Genomic DNA, 24,564 nt, shown 5'->3' with positions numbered 1-24,564 from the left:
ACCAAAACACAAAATATGGTGTTTTTTTCTTGGACTTGTGATGATAAATATTATATTTACAAAATGAAATAGTAAATCTTACGTATTCTTTAAAACAAACTCTAGTAAATTACATACCATTTCTTCCTAAAGCTTAATAAGGTAACATCTCAAGGGAGATCTAGAGCCTTACTAGTAATCTTTAGCATCTAGAATCATGGGGCTGTTATTTCCTTTGCCCCTTTGGTGTCAGGTAGGGTTAGGGGCCAGGTTTTAGGTTTACATAGCCAGGTACCTGCTTGCAACTTTAGGAATTCATCACCTTGCACACACACATTGATGATGAGCATTTACAAACACTAATATAGTTAAACAGATTTTTACAGTAAGTATATGAATTGGACAATATACGACTGCATTATATGCAGGTCAAGCCATTTGGAGAGGGAGGTATGAACAGAATGGAGACTGATGTTAGGAGAAATTGTGGTAACTTTCCACATCTAGTCTAGATAAGAATTCACACCTCACGGTTACTTTTTCTGCTGACCTTCTAGGACAACCTTAAAATGTGACTTGCATCCTCCTTGGGCGGGACATAGTGGGCAGGTGGTTTCCTACTCACTCCTGAGATAGTAATGGTAGAAGGGTAGAGAGAGGTCTTTGGAAAAGGGGAGTTTGCCCTGTGATCCATCCCTTTTCAGTCCTTTAGGAACTAGTCTGTATTCTCCAAACTTGCTGGGGAGGGGAGAGGAGGGTTAAGACCTCTGTTATCCCTTTCAGGCATATTTTTATGTGGATGAGGGCAATGCTTTTGTTCAGATAAGGATGTTAATTTAGATATCAATAACAGTGATGATTGGGGTGGGGGTAGTGGTGCCAAGAGTAGAAAAAGCCCTTCCAGAATTTCTTAGATGACTCTGTAGAAAATCAGTTGCACCTTGATTTGTGCTCCTTGGACTGTGCCTGTCTTCACCTTTTGCCATCAGGTATGGTTAAGGGGTACAGGCAAGGAGATAAAGCCAGAGTTAGACTGACCTGCAGGCAAACGCTCTTTCTCTCTGTCTCTTTCAGGTGATTTTGAAGCTGAGGGTATCAGGAAGTGATATATTGCAGGGCCACATGTAGAATCTCACTGCCAATTATTTCTTTTATATATAAATATATAGACTTTATATACAAGTACATATAAATGCAATCAAAACAAAACAATAACAAAGCAGAAGAAAAACATTTTGTTTTTATCTTCTCCAAATGATGTCCCTGGAAAGTAGATTTTGGTTTTATTATGCTAACATCAAAGGAGGAACATGATTTTGAAGGAAATACCGAAAGGCATATTCAAAATTGGAATAATTCTGTCAGGGGGACAGAGACCATGTTGTAGTTAATTTATAGAAACAGTCCAAGAAACAGATGTGGCTTGAGGCCAAATTATATATAACTTAAAATTGGACAAAGGAAAGAAGGACCATAATTTAATCTTATCATGGAAATAAGTTATATGTTATCTTTTGAAAAAAGGAACTTCTCCAGAAAATGTTGGAAAAAATGTAAAAATAACTGTAACTGTTATATGAGGTATGTAGTAGTAACATTCATATGTGAAATCTATGCGTCCTCATTATGAAAGGCTGGAAGCTCTGCTGTGAAGTTACTCGAACGGGAGGTGAACATCCTAAAAAGTGTGAAACACGAACACATCATACATCTGGAACAAGTGTTTGAGACGCCCAAGGTGAGGCTTGATCAGGGGCTGCATTTCAAAGTTGTTACTATCACAAACGAACATTGTTCCCTTCTGAAGTATCCCCTGTAGGGCACGGTTGCTCATGTCCTTGGCATGTGTCTGTCACTGGAGATTCATGGGGGCATTCTAGAGGGCTTTTATTATTGATTATATTATTAGGTGTCTGATGATTAGATTGATGTCTTTAGTGATGTTTCTGGGTGGTTTGTTGCAAACAAATGCTTAGAATTGAAACAACTTCATGCACAACCAGATAGTGATTAGAGCTTCCTTAGAGATGGCTTTCCTTTCGCTTTGGTCTTTGGTTTCTCCATTAAAGTCTTCTGGAATATCGTCATCATTTTGCAAAGTTAGCTTTCTAATAAAGTTGGCATGGCTATATCTGGCACTGTGCAGAAGATATATTATCATATGTGATTAACCAATGTGTTTAATTGTTCTTCTTTCCTAGATGTTCTCCTTCTTCTCTTTAAAGGCCTGTAATTTTCATTTTCAGTTGTTGTGAAGCCTGGGTTATATGCCATTCTGCCTCCGGATAGTTTAAGGCCCGTGGGTTTGGGTGTTTCTCTGCTTGGAGGCAGATGATCTGTGGTTAGGCATGTGGACTGGCATCAGATTGCCTGTGCTTTCAAATCCTGGCTCTACCTCTTATTAGCCATGAGACTATGATATTACTTAACCTCTCTATACTACAGTTTTCTCATCTGACAAATGGGTTTAATATTAGTATCAACCTCATTTAGTTGTTGAAGGATTAAATGGGAAAAATGGATATAAAGCATCTGTCTCTTTCATTGTTAGCGATTGTTCTTTGTTTCCTTTGTCAGTCTGTAAGGCAGACATAGTCAGTTTGGGTTATGTATTATGCTTGATTCACTAGGAGTATTTAATAACTATGAAAGACCAGTTTATCCCTTACGGGGTCAGTATGCAACAATGGTGCCGAAAGCCTACTCAGTTCAGTCTTAGGGTTGTTATTTTTTTAATCCCCTAAACTTCTTAGAATAGTGTTGCTCTTTATCATCAGTTTTAAGCAATTTAGCAGTTTTAAGCTATAGTTTTCCTCATGTTTCTTGTGCTTAGGGTTCATGGAGCCTCTTGGATCTATGAGTTTATGGTTTTTCTCAAATTTAGGAAATCTTTGGCCATTATTTGTTCTAATATTTTTCCTGCCTTCCCCCACTGTGGGGACTCCAAGTACCCATGTTAGATTGTCCACAGCTTACTGATGTTCTATTCACTTTTATCAATATTTTTTTCTCTTTGTTTCGTTTAACAAAGTTTTCATCACATCTTCAGATTCAGTCATTGCTTTTCCTGTAAAATCTTGTGTGCTGTTTCTCTTTTCCAATGGAAATTTGATTTAGTTCGTTTGTATATCTTCCAGGTTTTTACTTAACATGCTCAGTATTTACTCTTCCTTCTTAAGTATAGTTGTAATAACTTTTAATGTTCTTTCCTACTAATTTATCATGTGTGTCATTTCTAGGTCAATTTGACTATTTTTGACGATTGACTGATTTTTTTTTTCCATTATGGGTTATATTTTCCTTCTTTTTTACATGCCTGTTAGGTTTTGATTGGACACTAGGTACTTTTATATTCTTATAACTACTCTTGAGCTTTGTTGTAGGATATAGTTATTTGGAAACAGTCTGATACTTCTGAAGCTTGCTTTAAGCTTTGTAAGATGGTACCAGAGAAGGCTTTGATCTGGGGCTATTTTTTCCTTACTAAAGAAATAAGACCCTTTGAGAGTACTCTACCTGATGTCCTGTGAATTATGAGATTTTCCACTCTGGCTGCTTTGAATACAAGCTCTTTCTGGCCATGTATACGCTCCAATGATTGTTCTCTCTGTTCCTCTTGCATGGTTCCTTTCCCGGCTTTGGTAGTTCCCTCATACACATGAACTGAGCAGTACTCTGTTTAAGACTTGTGGGGCAACTTCTGCAAATCTTTGGAGCTTTCTCTATGTACAGCTTTCTCCTCTTTGGTACCCTGTCCTGTGAACTTAAGTTGTCTTGGCCTTTCTGGACTCCCAGGTGTCTTTCTCAATTCACAGAGACTGCTGGGTTCTCTTTGTATTCTTTTTCACTGCCCCATGGCCTAGAAACTCTCTCCAGACAGTAAGCTGGGATGATCATGGCGCTTGCTTTGTATGTGTCCCTTCTTTCAGGAATCATTGCCCTTTGCTGCTTGAGGTCTAATGTATGAAAATTGTTGTTTTATAGATTTTGTCCATTTCTTAAGTTGTTTCAGGAGGAAGGGTTAGTCTAGTCTCTCTTACTCCATCTTGGCACAAGTGGGAGCCCAAACCTAGAGTAGTTTGAAGGAAAAGGAAATCATCATCTGTGACTGGTTTATTGGTTTGTTTCTTTTTTAATGCATTGCTGGCTCTTGATTCACGAGATCAGACCTGCCTCCTCCAAACCTCAACTCACAAAAATGCCTAGACCTTCTACTGAAGCTACCTGAAAGATGAGTGGAAATTGTTACTTGATTGGGTAGGCCATGGCATTAGTACTATGATCTAGTCAGAATTTGTTTTGGTTTCTTGTGAGTCTAAATGTTCTCCAGACCTACACAATTATTTCTAGTTATTATAAAGGCTTCAAAAAACTTTTATTGATATAACTTTTATCAACTTATACATATTTAAAATTGACACCAATTTATATTATAAGCATTGCTAAAGTCACTTTTCTTTCCAAATAGTTCGCTTACTATTTTATGTACCTATGATTCCTACACTGCTCTGAGTGGAAAAAAATATGACATAGTTCAAAACTCATTAATGTGTTAGACTTTGCACAACTCTTTAGTTACTTTTGAAATTCCAAAGCATCCTGAGGTTTAGGGTACCAGAGTTTTGACTATTGGAAGACAGGGTGTTAATCTTTTGTTCCTGTTTGCATGCTTGCTGATTGAACACAGAAGTTGCATTAGTAGTGGCTATAGAATAGAATCAGACCCCCAAATCTTAAAAAACATTTACAAAAATTTAGCAGCAGAGGATGCAATGGAGACATGGAGGGTAGTCTATGAAAGGTAAGAAATAAGTATGAAAGAGGCTTATATTTCAGTTAACGGTGAATCTTTTTGACTCAAGAAATGACTTGACTTTTGGAAAGCCTAAAGTGATTTTAATATACTTCAACAGGAACAGCAAATATGGAAGAGATATTTCATCCATGGGTTTTCCCCACATAAACCTAATTAGTTACCAAGTCCCACTGTTTCTTCCTCTTAAGTATTTTTCATGTATTTTTTTTTTCTTCCCCTTCTTGTGTCCGTTCTGTATGTCATACCTACGCTCCATAAACAGGTCAGCCTACTGTAGTGTGCAAGTTGAATCTGGTCTGCTGCCTATATTTTTATGGCCCACAAGAAAAAGTAATATTTGATGACATGTGAAATGTATATGAAACTAAAGTTTCAGAGTATGTAAAAAAAGTTTTGTTGTTAAAGTATGTAAATAAAGTTATGGCTGCTATTATGCTGTAACAACAGAGCTGAGTAGTTGCAAAAGAGATTGTATGACCTGTGAAGGCAAAAATATTTACTATCTGAATCTGGCCTTTGGAGAAAAAGTTCACTGAGCCCTGCTGCACGTTACTGTTGGAGTGTCCATTTAGAAATGCAAAACTGATCATTGCACACACCTTTCCCCCCACTCCAGACACCAGCTTAAAAGACTTCAATGGCTCCTTATTGCATATGGGAAAAAAAATCCAAACTTCTCTGCCTGACATCTGAGAGTCTTTACAACCTGGCACCAACCTGTCTTTTCGGTCCTCACCCCTCATCACTCCGCTCTTCTCTGCCCCACTATTCCTCTTCTGTTAGCACTCACCATGCGGTATTGTATTTATAATTCTTCTGTGAGCTCCGAGAGGTTAAGAACTATGCCTTATGCCTCCTTGTTCCTCTAGTATCCTGAGTGTCATGTACATGACAGTAAATAATTTTGAATGAATAGATTGATGATTTAGGTTGTGATCATATTTCTATGATATGTGTGCAATATATAATGTTTTTAAAAATCCTCAACTATAAAAATTGCTCTCTCTCTCTCTCTTTATAAATCTATAATGTCAGAAAATGTACCTGGTGATGGAGCTTTGTGAGGATGGAGAACTCAAAGAAATTCTGGATAGGAAAGGGCATTTCTCCGAGAATGAGACAAGGTGGATCATTCGAAGTCTCGCATCAGCTATAGCCTATCTGCACAGTAAAGGTAAGAAGAGGGTCTTCCAAGTTCACTGACGCCAAGAATGCAGGTGGCGCTTTTGTTTAAGGGTGATTGTATTCAGGGTTCAGAGTCACAGAGATGATCCCTACTGAAATAGGAGATTTCATTTGAAAATTTTTCTAAATTTTTTTCTTTTTAAAACTTTAATTAAACATAAAAGGTATATTTTAATTAGAAACAAGGCAGGTATAACAATTACATTTTACACAGACAGGGATGAATATCTCTATTTAACAGTTTGACAAGCAGATAATCTTGTCAAATTAGAAGTAGACAGGTCAGGGGCGCCTGGGTGGCTCAGTGGGTTAAGCCGCTGCCTTCGGCTCAGGTCATGATCTCAGGGTCCTGGGATCGAGTCCCACATCGGGCTCTCTGCTCAGCAGGGAGCCTGCTTCCCTCTCTCTCTCTCTCTCTGCCTGCCTCTCCATCTGCTTGTGATTTCTCTCTGTCAAATAAATAAATAAAATCTTTAAAAAAAAAAAAAAAAAGAAGAAGTAGACAGGTCAATAATAAAAATGAAATTTTAAAATACATTGTTTGGAGCTGTTGAATTACTATATCATATACCTGAGATTAATATTAGAAAGTATGTTAACTGACTGGAATTTAAATAAAAGGTAAAAATAAACTATATATTCTAGCCAGCTATATATTCCAGGCATGTATATAATACATATACATAAATATATATTAATTAAATAAAAATTTTTAAAATTTTTATAGAGTTAATTTTTAGAGCAGTTTTAGATTTGCAACAAAACTGAGTAGTCATTGCAGAGATATCCCATATACCGTTGCCCATACACACACAGCCTCCACCTGTTATCAACATCCTCACCAGAATGGTTCATGTCTTACCAGCCACAAGCCCACACTGACACATTGTTATTACCCGAAGTCCATAGTTCACGTTAGGGTTCATGTTGGTGGTGTATGTTCTGTGGGTTTCGACAAATGGAGAGTGACATGTATCTGCTGTTATGGTATCATACAGAATAGTGTCACTACCTTAAAAGCCACATCTAGAAATTAGTCTAATTCTTTTCCTGTTTTTTGGTGTTATTGCTGCTTTTCCTCAGGCTCCTTTCTTTCTTCAGGCGCCTTTCTTTCTTCAAGGTTAGTTCGTCTTACGTGTGACTTTAATACCTTCTCATTTTACACATGAGGAAAAAGTTTGTTCCAGAGAAGTGAAGTGACACAGGGAGGGGTGGCAGGCTAGTGCTAGAACCCAGCAGCCATTCCATGGACATTTCCTGAGCCCCTCCTGCAAGTGGTCAGTCCTGGAATTAGAATGATACAAAGACAAGGCCCCCAGCCCTCAAGGAATTCAGGCTGGTGGGAGCTGGAGTATAGAAAGCAAACTGTAATTCACTGTAATCATTTCTCTAATGGAGAGCCACATAAAGCACAAGGCACATTAGGATCGTCAGTGCCTCATTTGATTTGGAAAGTCAGGGAAGGATTCACAGAGGAAAACAAAATTTGAGCTGAGGAATACAAGCTCAGACAAGAAGGGAGGGCCTTCTAGGGGAGGCAACGATTTTTGCAGGGACAGGAAACCCATGGCTTCCTATGGTGCTAATGTCAATTCTCCCAAATTAAGTGATAAATTCTGTACAATGCCAACCAAAATCTCTGCAGGATTTTTTCATGGAACCTGATAGAAATATTCTGAAGTGGGCAAAAATAGCAAAGAAAACAATGAAAAAGAAGAACAATGGAGGCAGATGGGAGACTTGCCGTGCTGTATTTATGTTAGAAGAGGTCAGCAGCACACATTGCACAAACCTATCCTGGGAGCGGTGTGAGGGAACTGAAAATGGTTGGGGAGGGTGGCCAGTCCACGGCTCTTCAGCTGTGTTTCTCCAGCAGGGATACATGTAACTTTTTACATGGAGGTAAAAGATGGCTCTGGATATGAACTGAATTAGTTACTTGCAACAGAAGTGCTTGGTGCGTGATTATTTGCATGCACGTCAAAATCCTACCTGATGTCTGACACGTTTAATTGGAGATTTGGGGTCTCAGGGTTTCTGTTTGTTTTTCATTTTAACATATAAAAACTAGGAAAGTATGAGTTCATGTTATAGAAAAATACATTGAAATAAGTGTAGTATATAGTATGTATACACGTAGCCAAATTGCAGTATGTTAAGTATTTAGATTGACAATAGAATATGCATGGAAGTAAATAAGTAATCCTCTACTTGAAAACCTAAGGATATGGGAAACCTTACTGGGTTTGTAACTACTTTTGTCTCTTTCTGCCTGGGAATGCCTGAGCACAGGCAGGATCCTCCTCTCCATTCACCAGGCCACTGGTCACAAAGAGAAGACTTCAAGGCAGCAGGGGGTTGGGGAGAGAGGAGGGAGTCAAAGAAAATGTCCCCTTGAGGACAAACTTGTGAAGAAAAAGGATTGGAATATAAGGGAATGGAACAGGACAGAATTACGCTTGGCCCTCCGTGAAGTTTTTAACAGTGGGATATTAATTTGTCATATATATTTATTTGTTCTATTCGTGTCCCCTCTTTTTCCATTATTCACTATTCATGTGATTTGTTGTTTATTTTCTTGGTAGATATAGTACATAGAGATCTAAAACTGGAAAACATAATGGTTAAAAGCAGCTTTATTGATGATAACAATGAAATGAACTTAAACATAAAGGTAAGGTATAAAAAATCATGGTAAATATTTGCCTGTAAACAGTTTGATAGCAAAGTACTTCCTCTTTTTAGATACATTTTGGAAGCTTTTGAGCAGCAAAATTAGTGGCTTGTGCTAAAAAAAAAAAAACAACTAAAATTTTGCAAAAGAGGTTATAACTGACAAGAATAATTTTACAAGTTAAGTGGTGCTATTGAATCTTTTTTAACGTACATATTCATTTGGATAGTCCTAAATCATTAGTTAATAGCAAGCAAACAGATGCTCTGAATTCTAATTAATTTCAAAATTATGTCTGGTAGTTTGATGTAAATGTGTTACAGATTTAGAAAAAAAAACCCACACCTTGGCTGTGCCTTTGATATTAAATTAACACTAAAGTCTATATTTCTCATTGAAAATTTTCCTGGGTATTAATATTTATGTCCTAAGCACAATTAATGTGCCAAGTGTTTATTCTTTAAGATTTTATTCAAATTAAGTGTTTCTTAATGCCAAATAAATGATAGGATACATTATTTATTACTTAGCACTTTAATTGCGGCTGCTTTCAAAATATATGAATGTGTTAATTTAGGAATAAAATGTTGTCTGTGAATAACTCACTCTGTTGTAGAAGCTAAATCCCTATGTAATATAAGTGGGTTTAACAGCATTGTTGTTTTATGAAAGTAAATGAATATTCTTGAATATTTTCATTTTAAACTCTGTGAAGGGCAGGAATTATGCATGTTTTATTCACCATTGGTACCTGAAAACATAGTATGTGCTCACTTAGTATTTGGTAAATGAAGGAATAATTGCACTCCAAAGAACCGAATTAATCGTGAAAGCTTTTATATATTTGAGATCTGTGTAGATTTTCTGTGGAGAAGGATATATATTATAATGCTCCAAGTGGGATAATTGTGAAAACTCCTGGAGAAATATAGAAATATTTTTCTATTTAGAAAAATAGTGGTATCACATATTGATAGGAACATTTTATTATTCCAGAAGTCCCTGGAAACTTTGCATTCAGTGTCTGTGGACCAAGAGCCTATCTTTGGTTGTATGATCAATAAATGTGCCTGTTTTTCTGCTTTCAGCCCAAGGCTGTTCCAACCTGAGAGACAAGACCAAGGGCACATACTGAATATTTAATAACCGTATGTGTACTGGCCCCGATTTGGAACTGAGCGGAAAGAGTGCAGTTGCAGCAGGAGGCCTCTAGTGGATTTGTAGCTCTATGGCCGCTTTTTTCCCTGCTAATTTGCTTCTTGTAGTTTTTAATAGTGTAGTAATTGTTTTAATTAACAAACTCTAGAAACACAAAGGAAGTCATAGTAAAAAAAAGACAGTATTTACCAGAGATAGTGTCTCATAAATAATTATAGAAAGAGGCAGCTTCTGTGAGTCCTGACAAGGATAATGATTGCATTTGTAACAGGGCTTTAAACTGGAACATAGCTTGAGTGTCAGAAAAAATAGGTAATAAACATACTATAGCCAGAATGTATTTTACAATGAAAGAGGTTTTCAAAAATAACTTTTTTATCTGAAAAAGTTAAATGCTTTCTTTCGACATATAACTTCCTATGTTGAACTGCTAAGTTGAATTAGAAAGAATGAGCAATCAGTATCACGGGTGTTTCCTCCAGGTGGGAGAAACCAAGGTTCTCTTTGTCACTGTTTTGTTTCTTCTTCACAAAGAGGGGTGGATGGGAAGTGATAGCAAGGTCCTTAGTGGTACTACAAGCAAAGCCCCTCCATCTGCTTGTATCTCTGAATTAAATACAGTGCAATTACAGTGTGTTGGAACTCATACCTTTGAACGAGTAAACTCTGGGACAAGGAAAGCAGGTGACTGAGTTTCTTTTTCCAGGTGACTGATTTTGGCTTAGCAGTGAAGAAGCACGGAAGGAGTGAAGCCATGCTGCAGACCACATGTGGGACTCCTATCTATATGGGTAAGTTAGTTGATTTAAAATGATCTTTCTATATAAGGAGGTAGAACCATTACTGTAGATTAAAACTTGAGCAACTTGAAAGAACTCCTAAAACTCAATACCAAAAAAACCAATTCGATTAAAAAAATGGGCAGATGACATGAGCACACATTTCTCCAAAGAAGACACACAGATGGCCAACAGACACATAAAAAGACGCTCAACCTCACTCATCATCAGAGAAATGCAAATCAAAACCACAAGAAGGTAACACCTTACACCTGTCAGAATGGCTAAAATCAACAACACAAGAAAAGGCCCCCTTGTGAACTGTTGGTGGGAATGTAAATTGGTGTAACCATGATGGAAAACAGTGTGGTGGTTCCTCAAAAAGTTAAAAATAGGAATGCCATATGATACAATAATTCCACTTCTAAGTATGTGAAGAAAATAAAGACCTAATTTGGAAAGATATGTGTACTTCCATGTTCACTGCAGCATTATTTACAGTAGCCATGACAGGGAAGCAACTTATGTGTCCATCACTAGAGGAATAGATAAAGAAGATGTGGTACGGAAGAGTGTTATTACTCAGCCATAAGAAAGAATGAAATCTTGCCTTTTGCAACAACACAGATGGACCTAGAGAGTATTATGCTAAGTTAAATAAATCAGACAGAGAAGAAAATACCATATGACTTCACTTAAATGAGGAATCTAAAAAAATAAAACAAATGAACAAGCAAAACAAAACAGAAACAGACTTGTAGATACAGAGAACAAACTGGTAGTTTAGGGGTAGATGGGCAAAATAAGTAAAGGGGATTAAGAGGTATAATCTTGCAATTATTAAATAAGTAAGTCATGGGGATGTAAAGTATGGCATAGAGAATATAGTCAATAATATTATTATAACTTTCTGTAATACCTAGACTTTTCATGGTGATCACTTAATAATGTACATAAGCATAGAATCACTATGTCTTATATCTGAAACTAACATAATACTGTATGTCAACTACAATTTAAAAAAAAAAAAACAAAAAAACCCTCAAGCAATTTGATTTTGCCCATAATTTGTCTTACTGACCCTGATCAAGATACTTTTTCTTTTCTTAGATCAAATAATCTCACTGTTTCAGCTTTTTTCTCCCAGTTCTTATCTTTAAAGATTGTAGTTTTTATTGTTTTCCTTTTTTGGACTCTTCTTATAGTTGTTTGTATCTCTTAGGTAACCATATCCCAAACTTAATTATTGGGTTCGTCAACTCATGCTGAAATCATGTGTGTGTTTTGCTTCTTTCCAATTCCTATCCAATTTTATTGCCATCAGTTGGTACATCCTAAAGCTACTGATTAAATATATTTTGTAAAGCAACAGTTTACCATTTTTCTGAGTGAAACTTTTAATAGCTTTACTGAAGTACTATTTAAATGCCGTAAAAATGTACTATTCAGTGATTTTTCCTACATTCACAGAGTTGTACAGCCATCACCACAATTCAGTTTTAGAATAATTCTACCTCAGAATGTTGCCTCGTGCCCATTTGACCTTGATTTCATTCCCATCACAGCCCCAGCTCACCACGAATCTATATTTATTTTTTCTGGACATTTCATCTAAACAGAGTCATACATATGTTATCTTTTATGTCAGACTTCTTTCACTTAGCATAAGGTTTTTGAAGTATCTTCTTGTTGTATCTGTAGTCTAGCCCTTTATATTTCTGAACTGTTGTGGGTTGTATGGAGATGGCACATTTTATTTATCCACTAGCTGATGGACGTATAGATTGTTTCCAGTTTGTGGCTATTACGAATAATGCTGCTGTGAACCACTGTGTACAAATTTTAATGTGGACACATTTTCCTTAGGTAGCTACCTAAGAGTGAAGTTGCTGGGTTGTAGACTATGTTTAACTTTTTAAAAAAATTATTTATTTATTTATTAGAGAGAGAGCACAAGTGGGGGAGCAGAGGAGGCAGAGGGAGAACCAGGCAGAGGGAGAACCAGGCTCCCCGCTGAGCAGGGAACCTGATGCAGGTCTCCATCCCAGAACCCCGGGAGAATGACCTGAGTCCAAGCAGACCCTTAACCAACTGAACCACCCAGACACCTGCATCTTTATGTTTGATTTTTTAAGAAACTGCCAAATGTTTTTTCAAAGTGAATGTAGCATTTGACCTTTCTACTAACAACTGTATGAGGGTTTCAGTTTCTTTGTATCCTTGTTGACTCTTGATAATTACCTTTCTTTCTAATTATAACCACTCTAATGGGTATAAAGTAGTATCTCATTGTGGTTTTTAATTTGGTAATTTAATTTTCCTAATGACCAATGATGTTGAGCATCTTTTCATGTAGTTATTAGTCATTGATAATTTTCTCTGATGAAATGTCTATTCAAATCTGTACCCAAGAAATGATTATATATTTTTCTCTTTAAATTTATTGGTGAAATAATTGCATTAATAGGTCTCAAAAATGTTGAACCATCCTTGCACTTTTAGATTAAACTCCACTTGCGTTAATAAACTGCCTTATTCAATTTGTCACCACTTTACTTAAGAGTTTTGAGTGTTGATTTCTTTCTTTTGTGCTGTCTTTGTCTTTTTTGATGTCAGTGTTATGCTAGCCTCATTTAAAAAATAAAATGGCATGCGCTCAAATCACTTAAGTAACAGAAGTTATCTGTTACATTAATAAACTACTAATTTGATGAAATTTCCCCTAAAAATTTTTTTGGCCCTGATACCTTTTGGTAGATTAAGTTTCTATTATATTTTCAACTTATATTGAGTTATTCAAGTTTTCCACACCTTTTTGAATCATTTTGATAATTTATATTTTTCTAGAAAATTGCACATTACTTTGAGATTTTAAGTTTTATTGGCATAAATATGCATATATTATAATTTTCTGATTCTCCTATGTATCTGTGCCTATCCCCCTAATAACTCCTAATATTTTTTAAGATGGTCATGTGATGTAAGATTAGCGATATGGCCTGTGACATCACTTGGCTAACTCAGGAGTCCAGCTCTTCTACTTAGTCTGGTGAGCCCTGGGCAAACAATTTAACTCATTTGTGGTTCTACAGCTGTATAATGGAGATTATGTCATCCACTTATCAAATTGTTGAGGGTCTACTTTGTGTCAGGACTGGTCTGGGACTGGGAATACAACAGTGAACAAAGTATAAAAATGTCATGTTGGTGCAAACATTAAAATAAAGAAGTAAAACGTCTGCTATTACCTGGGATGTTAGAAAGAAGTGCTAAGAAAGAAAAATAAAACAGGGAAGGGGAGAGGATATACTTAGGATGGTAATAATAAGATCTTTCTTATCAGGTTGACGTGAGAATTAAACAAGAAAATATATGTAAAGTGCTTAGCACAATACCTGACAGTGCTCAATTTAAGCTCTTGTAATAATACAAACCATTTTTTTCTTGATCAAATTTGTTAGTGGCTAGGACAATTTATTGGGCTTTCAAGGAACCAGCTCAAGTCTAATATTATTTGGTTGACTTTTTCATTAATTTCTGTTTTTAGAGGCACCTGGGTGGCTCAGTGGGTTAAGCCTCTGCCTTCGGCTGAGGTCATGATCTCAGGGTCCTGGCATCCGAGCCCCACATCTGGCTTTCTGCTCAGGGGGAGCCTGCTTTCCCCTCTCTCTGCCTGCCTTTCTGCCTATTTGTCATTTCTCTCTCTCTCTCTCTCAAATAAATAAATAAAATCTTTTAAAAAAATTTCTGCTTTCATTTTTCTGGATTTATTCTATTTTCTTTTGGTTTATTTTTTAACTTCCTAAGTTAAATGGTTTTAAAAAATGGTTATTTTTTTAAACGGTTATTTTTTTTTAATGGTTATTTATGTTCAGTCTGAGTATTTCTTTGCTCATTCCGAGTATTTTCTTGACCATTTTTTTTTTTGCTAGACAGTCTTCTATTATTCATTTCTTAATAGTCTATCATTTTAGTTTTAGTCTTTAATCTAAGAATTATTTAGAGAGCTTTTATAATTTTCCAGGTGATTAGAATGTGTTTGACATTCATGTGAATATGTGGTAGTATTCCTAGCCTTTTGGTTTTTCTGTCTGGTTTTCTTCATTGGCGTAGGCAATTGTGACTTAATGGTTTTCAACTTTTAGGAATTTTTTTGTGATTGAACACATGGTTGGTTTTTGCAAATGTTGCACTGGATATTTAGAAAATATGTATATTCCTCCTTGGTTGACCACAAAAATTTCTCAGCGTATGTATTTATAAAATCGAATGGGATACCTTTGTGATTTAAACTTTCCATGTTGTTAATTTTGTTTGCCTCTGTTGATTTCTGAGTTATTAAAGTCATCCACCAAGATGAGGCTTTGACAAATCTTTTTGTACCTTTTAGAGATTTCTTTAGAAAAATCTTACTTTATTGAAATATCATTTCCATATAATAAAATGCACAAATTTTAAGAGTAAAGTTTGATGACTTTTGACCAGTGCATATGCTTATAGAATCACCACCCCAGTGAAGCTACAGAACATCTCTGTCACCCCAGAAAATTCCTTTTTGTCTCCCTCTGTTAGTCTCCCACACAGACCACAGCAACCACAGATGATTTTTATCACCAAAGCTTAATTGTGCTTGTCTAGAACTTCATTTAAATTGAATCAGACAGCGTACGTTCTTGTGTCTGTCTTTGTCTGTTCCATGTCATGATTTTGAGACTTAACCCATGTCGTATCTGTAGTTCATTCATTTTTCTTGCCGAGGAGTATACCTAGTTCTGGTTTTGTTGTTGTTGTTTTCTCCCCTCCTTGATGTATTAAGTCTTGAAACTGTTTTATCTTATTTGGGAAAAGGCTACTTTAGATTCTGTTCATATCCTCCTGTTGGCAAAAGACATCTGGTCTGTAGTTACATGGGGAAAATATATCCAAGCACCCTGAGTTTTATGCCTGCTTATTAGCTGTCTACACTGATAACAAGTGAGAGAACAAGAGAGAAGACAGATGGTTTGTAGAGCTTTGCTGACTTCCTAAATGGCTCCCTGGCACCGTTACTCTGGCCTCTGCCTCCCTGTGAGAGCTGTGATGGCAGCACACACGGAGACACCCCCCACCCTGCCCCCCCCCCCCCCCCCCCCCGGTCATTAAGATGACTCTGAGAGACTGAGGCCACCATCCGGCCCCCGCAGTGAGGGCACCCAGTGTGGATGCAAGTCATAGACTTACCCTTGTCAGAGACTCAATACTACAGAGCCACCTGAACTTTAGTGATTCATTATTTAAAGAGTTTAAGTAGAGGTAAGGAATAATAGTTGCTTAGAGGAAAATGCTAATTATTTTTCAATGACTTGGAAATGAGTAACTCAGTTTTGTTAATTATCTATAGTTGAGCCTTTACTCATTGTTTCTTCTTTTTACTTTTTGGTTCCTTTTTGTTGCTTTTTAGTTCCTTTGACAGGAGGCAGAGGAAGTGAAATGCCATTTGCTTTTAGTAGTTATAAAAGGTGTGTGTGTCTGTGTGTGTGTCTGTGTGTGTGTATGTATGGTAGGAGAATGAAACTCTTCTAAAATAAAAACACCTTTTATGTGGGAGGCACTCAGTAGCTGTGTAACTTGAGGCAAGTCACTTCCTATACCTGAACCTTAGTCTCCTCACTGGCAAAGTGAGCCAAATGCCTATATAACCATCTCACAAGTTTCTTCATGTGATTTACAGAAATAACATAATTTACCAAAAAGTGCTTTTGTAAACATTATAATTCTATTGAAATATATACACCTATATTTCATTTTTATGTTTATATCTGTTCTATTCTTTCTTTTTCCTTAAAGAAAGATGTTTGCTCCCTAGACATAGAAGCACAATAGCATTCCTGAAATATCATATGTGACATTTTAAAAGCCATCTAAAAAGCCAGCCATTATAAAGTTATCTAATCATTAAAACGTGCTACCTTAAAGTAAATCGCACCCCCCCACACCACACAACTACTTTGAGGAGATTGTTTAAAGGAGCCATATTATGAACACATTATAAAGTATGGAGCACAGAGTTGGGGAGTCAGGAGTACCTGGATCCTGGTCCTAGTTGGCTTTTGATCCAGTTTTGTTGTAGGAGCTTTCTCTTTGTCTTAGTTTTCTCATTTAGAAAATGTGTAAATTAACTCATATTCCCTCATAGGAGTGATCTTATTATTCTTATTATTATTTTACTATAATGATTTTAACCATTTATCTTAGTTTCTCTGTGAATCCAGATTTCCACATATTGGGCTTGCTTTAAATTATATCCACTTAAGGCATATATTCAGTTCTATTTTGGGAAAAGAACTGAGATACTGTTGTCTTCTACTATAACTATACAATCTTCGCAAAATCATTTCTTAACAATTTCAGAGGAATGGAGAAGTACATTTAGTTACACAGTTTATGCCATCCTTCCATTAGAAGCTAATGACAGGAGCGAGGGTACAGTGACATCAATTGTTAAGTCCCGTACATTATTCATTTAACATCTGCTGTTGGTTCTCTTTTTCCCTGTGGGGGAATAAATTACAACACATCAGCACATTTTTCATGCTTTGTGTTTAAGCGTTTAAACTTCATTTATTGTATTATTAATACTATTTCATTTCTGCTTATTTGGCAGCCCCTGAAGTTATCAATGCCCATGACTACAGCCAGCAGTGTGACATTTGGAGCATAGGTGTCATAATGTACCTTCTGTAAGTAGCCCGCTAAACATGCAGTTTAAAATGAATGGATGGTTTCTAACAGCAGACTAGAATTACATAGACTTTAAATGAAGACTCGACGATAGAGATTTTTAAAAAGTGACTGAAAACACAATTGGGAAGCCATTGTAAAAGCTCTCTTATTAGTTGTCAGCTAAATCCAGTACATAGTTTTTAATACTATAAACTTATAACATACAGATTTGCTTTTCATTGACCTCTGAATGCTGCAATATCTGGTGCTCTCGGAGCCAAGTGAAAACTTGCTTAACATCCCCACCCCTCTGATCTTCTGCTCCAGATCAGGAAGTTTCTTTCTATTTTCTCGAGAGAGTCACTTATAGCCCATGGGGTAGAGAGAGGTACTGGGGCCTGGTACTTGGCTGCCCTGGGCACCGGGCATATGTGAGGAGTGAACACTAATTGGACAGGGGCTCCGCCCAGGATCTGGGGACTATCCTATGGTTCCCAGTCCTCTTACTGCTACCGAAAATATCGCTGTTTTGGGCTCACCCTCAAGATTCCATCAAACCCCACGTCCTGTTCATTTTTTCTTTGCAGTGTCCTCATGTCTTCCTTCATTTCTCTTCACTCGTATCATTTCTCCTTATGATCCATCTTCTAGAATATTATAATGTCTGTCTGACTGTTCTCCCTGCTTCCAGTCTCCATCCCCAATTCATCTTTCCCATCGCTGTCAGGATTGTCTTTCTAAATCACAGATCTGATTGTACTGTTTTTCTGATTCACAACCTCTGATAATTCTCCCTTGTTATAGAAGAATGGCAGAGCCTCCCTGCATGGCACAGCGAGCGGCAAGCCTCTCACAACCTAGCTCCAGCATACCTTTCCAGTCTCGGGCTAACTGTGTTTCCATGCACCTGCTGTATGCTTTAGGCACTCTAGGCCATTCTTTATGAGTCACATACCCTGTATCACATGTCTGAGTCTTTGCTCATGCAGTTCCCTCTGCTTACAATGTTTTTTCACTTCTCTACTAACCTTTCTCCTGGGCCCTCCAGCTCAAACATTAATGCCTTCTGTTTCCCTAATTCCTATCTACCCCAGCAGAGTTCCTGCATTCATTATGTACATACATTCCCACACTCTGCAGAGGGTTTAAAGAAACAGACAAAAATGCATGTGAAACAATAACACTGAAAGAAAAACAATAATATTTCATCAGGAGAATTGGCACATGTGTGAATTTGATAGAACTGTTCACTTTCCTATGTTCTCATAGCACTTTTAAAAACTGGATTATATTATTGTAATATAATTATTATTGAGTGTTTCCTTTGCTGTGCAGAAACTTTTGATCTTGATGAAGTCCCAAAAGTTCATTTTCACTTTTGTTTCCTTTGCCTTTGGAGACATGTCTTTAAAGAAGTTGCCATGGCCCATGTCGAAGAGGTTACTGCCTATGTTCTTCTCTAGGATTTTGATAGATTTCCTGCCTCATGTTGAGGTCTTTTATCCATTTCGAGTTTATCTTTGTGTATGGTGTAAGAGAATGGTCGAGTTTCATTCTTTTATACATAGCTGTCCAATTTTCCCAGCACCATTTATTGAAAAGACTGTCTTTTTTCCACCAGATATTTTTTTCCTGCTTGTCGAAGATTATTTGACCATAGCATTGATGGTCCATATCTGGGCTCTCTGCTCTGTTCCACTGGTCTATGTGTCTGTTTTTGTGCCAGCACCATGCTATCTCAGTGATCACAGCTTTGTAGTAAAGCTTGAAATCAGGCAATGTGATGCCGCCAGTTTTGTTTTCCTTTTTCAACATTTCCTTAGCAATTCGGGGTCACTTCTTGTTCCATACAAATTTTGGGATTGTGATATAATTATTAGAGTGTGTGTATTTTTTTCTGTTTTTGTTCTCCTTGCTCCAAAGTCCATGAAGGACAGAGAGTTTATATTATTCATCTTTGCCTCCCTCATATCTGGTACCATAGTAGGCATGAAGACGTGCTCAATATATGTTTGTAAAATTGAATTAAAACGAATTGTCTAAGAGGCGTTCTGAAAAGTTAGTGGCCATTGTTCTGCCTCATGGTGAGTATGAACATTTTTATGCTGATGCAACATTAGTTTTATGGTCATACTGGAGATTTCACTGTGCACTCCCTCTTCCAGATCATTTCTAAATATTGACATCAGAGTAGTTACATTTTCGCAGTGCTGTGAAATGGAATCACAGGCAGTAAGAACTGGAAGATCTGATTGTAGTTGTAACTCAGATGGTCAACACACATCACTGCATAGATTTCATAAAGTGTAAATGTATTCACAAAGTTTTTGATCATTGTTTTGTGCTAATTAGAATTGTACCATAAAAATTCTGAGTCTCAGTTTTTAATTAAAAGTATCAGTATTTTAAATTAGTGTTTTATACTTGTAAGAATTTCCAGACAAGTCAAACAGAATATATGTAATCTATTATTACACAATTCATGTGATGTTTGCTGCCTGCTTAGTTTGAATTTGTTGTTAAAGAAAGAGTGTAGTACACATCTAAAATTTTTTCTCCTTCTTAAAGATATAATTTTAATTTTTCTGCTTCAGAGCATGGCTGCATGTCATTGTAATGACATCTTTTTTCCTTTACAGTAGACTTTTACTTAGCTAATCAGTGCCTATTCATTAATTTGCCTGAGCCTGGTGTTCTTATAGATAATTTCTTTCACCAAGGGCACAAACATATTACCTTCTCCAGGGGGGTTATTTTCTTGTTTATCAGTTACCCCTGATTCATTTCTGCTTAATTGGACAATGATAACATACTTTCTCAAGGTGAAATTAACATGAATACTCTTCACGGGTACTATCCTCTGCTGTTGTGATTCCTGGGACATAGGCAACTGAAAATAATAGAAAGGCTTTAAGAGGCATTTTTCATGTCTTGGATTCCCTTTTACTGGATGTGCAGAAAATTGCTGTTGTAAAATTTCATATGCTGCTGATTGACCAACCATTAGATACATTTTGTGTAAATAAAATTGCAAAGGACAGAAAAAAGGGGGACTTTTTTTTAAACACAGCCCTTGAGCTATAGCTGCGTGCTAGTCAGGCAGTGCAGGAGCAGCTAAGAAATTGGTGAATGTGCATATCACTGGTTGTTAACAGACTCAATGAGCTGGACTTTTGCTGGCCTGTACTTGTTATAATAGATAGTAATTGTCCATAAGACCATTTTTCTGGCCTTTTTTTATTGCATTTTAAAACTAAACACTAGTGAGGCAAATAAAATCAGAGACAGGAGGGTCAGAATGAACTGGAGAAATAAAAAGTATTAAAATAAGAGATTGTAGAGCAACTTGATAAATACTGATCTCCTAGCAAGAAGCTATTGCAAATGAAAAGCTCTGTTTTCCAGCCTAGGTTGATAAACTACAAGGATGAAAGCAACTTTTTCCCTAGGAAATCATCATCATCCTCATCCTCATTATCATGTTAAATATTTATCAAATTTAGATTAATTAAAAAAATATTCATGGCAAATATTTTAAAAGAACTTTAAAAATTAGTAAAAATCTAACTGCTTGGAGACTTAGAGATCATTAGACTTATGTACATGATGGGCTAGCATTTGGCAAGTATAATGAGGTTATGCCATTTTATTCTTTAAGTCATAAAGTTAGAAAAACATAATCCTGAGAGTTGAACAATAGACATCCAGTGTTGCCTCTGTGACAAGTCCCCGTCCAGCTTCTGTCTCGTCATCATTGGGAAGATCTGTTGGCTATAGTTTTGTACTTAGTTTTCAGGGTTGACAGTAAAGATAATGACTAACATGTGTTGAGAATATACAATGAAGAATTGAACTTGGCTTTTAAGCAAGTTCTTGTAGTTTTGGACTGGATTACTTACTGACCAGACTCATTGTGAAATATAGTATAATGCTTCCTTTAAAAAAAAATAAAAGATTGATTGATTTTAGAGAGAGAGTGTGTACATGTGTGCATGAGGTGGGGAGGGCCTAAGGGGGATGAGATGGACAAGCAGTGTGGAGCTGTCTCTGGTCTTAGGGCTCAATCTCATGACTCTGAGATCATGACCTGAGCCGAAATCAAGAGCCAGAGGCTTAACCAACAGAGCCACAGGCGTACTAATACAATACTTCCTTTTACAAGATCTTGAAGACACACAGTCCCTGTGCTACAGAATGTGCCTCAAGCCCATGTTTGCTTTATACATACTGCCAGTGGTTTTACTGATGTTGGTCATTATGTATACTCAGCTTTCATTCTAGAATAAAGGGTCAAATCAGTATCATCATCTGACTTTCCTCATCCAAACTCTCTTCATTTTGTACACCATTTTTGAAGAGTTGTGGCCTTTTCAGTGGATTTTTGGTTTTGACTCAGAGCATATAGACCACAGGATTATTCTTAATAATGTTGGCATAGTGTTTTACCATGGATAAAGCCCTTACATAGTCATTAGACTCTGAAAATGCCCAAAGGACTCTGATAACTCAGTATATTTTCCCTTAAGTCCAGTTTGAATTATGTACCTTAAGCATCACCTTACCTTTGCTCACATTGAAGTGTATCTCCACTATTATTTGTGCATTTAACATTACACATCTGCCTGTATTTTGGTCCTATTTAAGCTATTTAAGTTTTCCCTGTCTGGAAGACCTTTGGGTAATGTGGAGATCTGGAGATCTCAGTGTATATAAGGTCCCATCACTGATCTTGCAAAACCTCCTTTGCTCCCATTTCTACATCCAGAGAGAGAGGACCATCTCTAGCTACGCTTTACTTAAATTTGAAGCACCGCTACTTCGAAGTTCTATGGAAACTTAATTTTTGGTAGCCTCATTTTGATCATTAAAAAAATTCTAAACAAAACAATTGCCTTTGTTGCAGATTATGTGGAGAACCACCCTTTTTGGCAAGCTCAGAGGAGAAGCTTTTTGAGCTAATAAGAAAGGGAGAACTACGTTTTGAAGATCCAGTCTGGGAATCCATAAGTGATTGTGGTAAGTATAGATCTGTCATTATTTCCTAAAGCAAATGTACGTAAGAAGAAACTTGGCCAATAATTCAAATACTCTCAATCTCTATTTCGTCATCAAATTTACTCATAAAAATAAACACTATTTACTTGTGGAAATGGTGACCTCTTCACTGTGATTGTTGCAGTCAAAACTTCCAACAAAAACAAATTACATAATAAAAATTAAAGAGGAAATTGCTGATCATTTAGCCCATTTTTACTGTAGACCATTTACAAGCAAATCCAGGCAATAAAACCTTACTTTAGGCCTGAAACTTTATTTATTAGCCATTTATTCTGATGATATTTATTTTATAATTGGAATCTTCCCCTCACATTATATAGACCTAATCCCAAATAGACTAGAAAATGTATGGTATTAATTGTAGTTAAGATTTTCAGAATTTTCCCTTATTTGCAGCTAAAAGTGTTTTGAAACAGCTTATGAAAGTAGATCCTGCTCACAGAATCACAGCTAAGGAACTACTAGATAACCAGTGGATAACGGTAAGTTACAAGATGACCTCTTTTTTTCTTTTTGACATGCTACCATTGCTTTTTTTTTTTTTTTTTAATTTGGTCTTGTAGTTTGTAGTCTTAAAACGGTCAATAAGTTTCATCTTCTGACAAGTTAAAAAAAATTATTGAGTCTTAATACATTTCTGAATTGGGCATTTTAAAAGTATTAAAACTATTACCAGAGTTGTTTAGACGTGTTTATAGAGGTTTGAATGAACTCTACTTTGCTCTGTACCATGACGATATCAAGTCTGGTAGAAGAGAGCTGAGAAATGCCCATTATGAAAACCATAATATTGGAACAGTCTGTATAGATAAGTGATATAAATCCCTGGAACAACAGTCCACTTCTCTTTCAACTCTTTGGATGCAAGGAATATTTGGGGACTTTGAAAAACCAAGATCTTCTAAGACTGGCCCGAAATCTTGAGTGGTTATTCATTTACATATTGTTTCTCCCATCAGACTACCTGCCTTCAGCATAGATCTTTTTTTTTTTTTTTAAGATTTTATTTATTTATTTGACAGACAGAGATCACAAGTAGACAGAGAGGCAGGCAGGTGATGGTGGGAAGCAGATTCCCTGCTGAGCAGAGAGCCCGATGCAGGGCTCGATTCCAGGACCCTGGGATCATGACCTGAGTTGAAGACAGAGGCTTTACCCCACTGAGCCACCCAGGCGCCCTAGTTTGTATGTCTTACCAAGCTTTGTATTCCAGTACCAGAACATTACCTGGTCATAATAGGAACTTTGGAAGAACCTGCTCCTTACTCTCAATATTTATCCTCTTTTGTCCTCTGGTGATAAGGATCCTCACTTGTAGCTGGAAACATTGTTATCTATCTAGTCTTTATCTATCTATTGTTATCTATCTAGTCTGTTATCTATCTATCTAGTTGCTGGCTATCCCCAGCTTTTGTCAGTTATCATGATGGTGGAAGTAGGAGCAATTTTCAGGAAGTGCCCTTAAATGGGGGGCATATGGCATTCCTCAGGCACATCTTCTTTCCTAGTGAATGGAATACAGACGTGATGGCTGGAGGTACTAGCCATATTAGACCATAAAGTGGAATCCATAAACAGCATGGCAGAACAACTAGATTCAAGGAAGCAGAGCTCTTAGCTCCCAGAGCTGCTGTGCCAGCCCCTTGCGTGCCCACCACCAGACTTTTTCATAGGAGCAGGATACAAACTTCTGTCATCTTTAAGACACTATCAAATATGTTATGGGGCCTAGTACCAATTAATCTATACTCAATAACTATTGAATGAGTGAATGATTCAATAAGTGAATAAGTCTGTACGTATCTCTGAAAATGTCCGGGAACTGAGATTGGAGATTTCTAAAGACACATGGGAATTATTGCTAAGCAGTATTCGTCTATGAAAAAATTATTGCACACCTATTATTTGCTAGACGCTGTGCTAGGTACTGGAGATACCTGATAGACTTACACTGCAGTGACATTGTTGCAAAATGATGGCGGCTTGGATGGGGTGGTAGCAACAGAGTCAGAGAGAAATAAATGCAATACATTTTTCAGGTGTAGTTGATGGGACTTGGTGGTGGCTTAGATGAGGAATGAGGATAAGGGAGGAATCAAGGATGACTTCCAGATTTTGCTGTAATAGCTGCTGGGACCATGCTGGTGCCATTTACTGAGATGGGGAACACTGCAGGAAAAATAGCATTTTATCCCGGGGAAAGGTGGTGGATC

The 24,564-nt window shown here is 36.9% G+C and overlaps 1 protein-coding gene across 7 annotated transcripts in view; it reads left to right on the top strand.

Moving 5' to 3' along the window:
- Nucleotides 1-24,564, top strand: part of STK33 (serine/threonine kinase 33) — a 157,296-nt gene that overhangs the window by 96,411 nt on the left and 36,321 nt on the right. For all 7 annotated transcript variants that reach the window (XM_059135308.1, XM_059135264.1, XM_059135315.1 and 4 more), the window contains 7 exons: nucleotides 1,613-1,717; nucleotides 5,831-5,969; nucleotides 8,566-8,654; nucleotides 10,519-10,603; nucleotides 17,235-17,310; nucleotides 22,197-22,309; nucleotides 22,748-22,833. In XM_059135308.1, the coding sequence (XP_058991291.1) occupies nucleotides 1,613-1,717; nucleotides 5,831-5,969; nucleotides 8,566-8,654; nucleotides 10,519-10,603; nucleotides 17,235-17,310; nucleotides 22,197-22,309; nucleotides 22,748-22,833 (693 nt within the window). The remainder of the gene's footprint in view (nucleotides 1-1,612; nucleotides 1,718-5,830; nucleotides 5,970-8,565; nucleotides 8,655-10,518; nucleotides 10,604-17,234; nucleotides 17,311-22,196; nucleotides 22,310-22,747; nucleotides 22,834-24,564) is intronic.

The sequence above is a fragment of the Mustela lutreola genome, chromosome 1, assembly GCF_030435805.1.
Source record: "Mustela lutreola isolate mMusLut2 chromosome 1, mMusLut2.pri, whole genome shotgun sequence".
Lineage (NCBI taxonomy): Eukaryota > Metazoa > Chordata > Mammalia > Carnivora > Mustelidae > Mustela > Mustela lutreola.
Note: the sequence above shows the minus strand (reverse complement) of the source record. Positions and strands in the feature narration are given on the sequence as shown.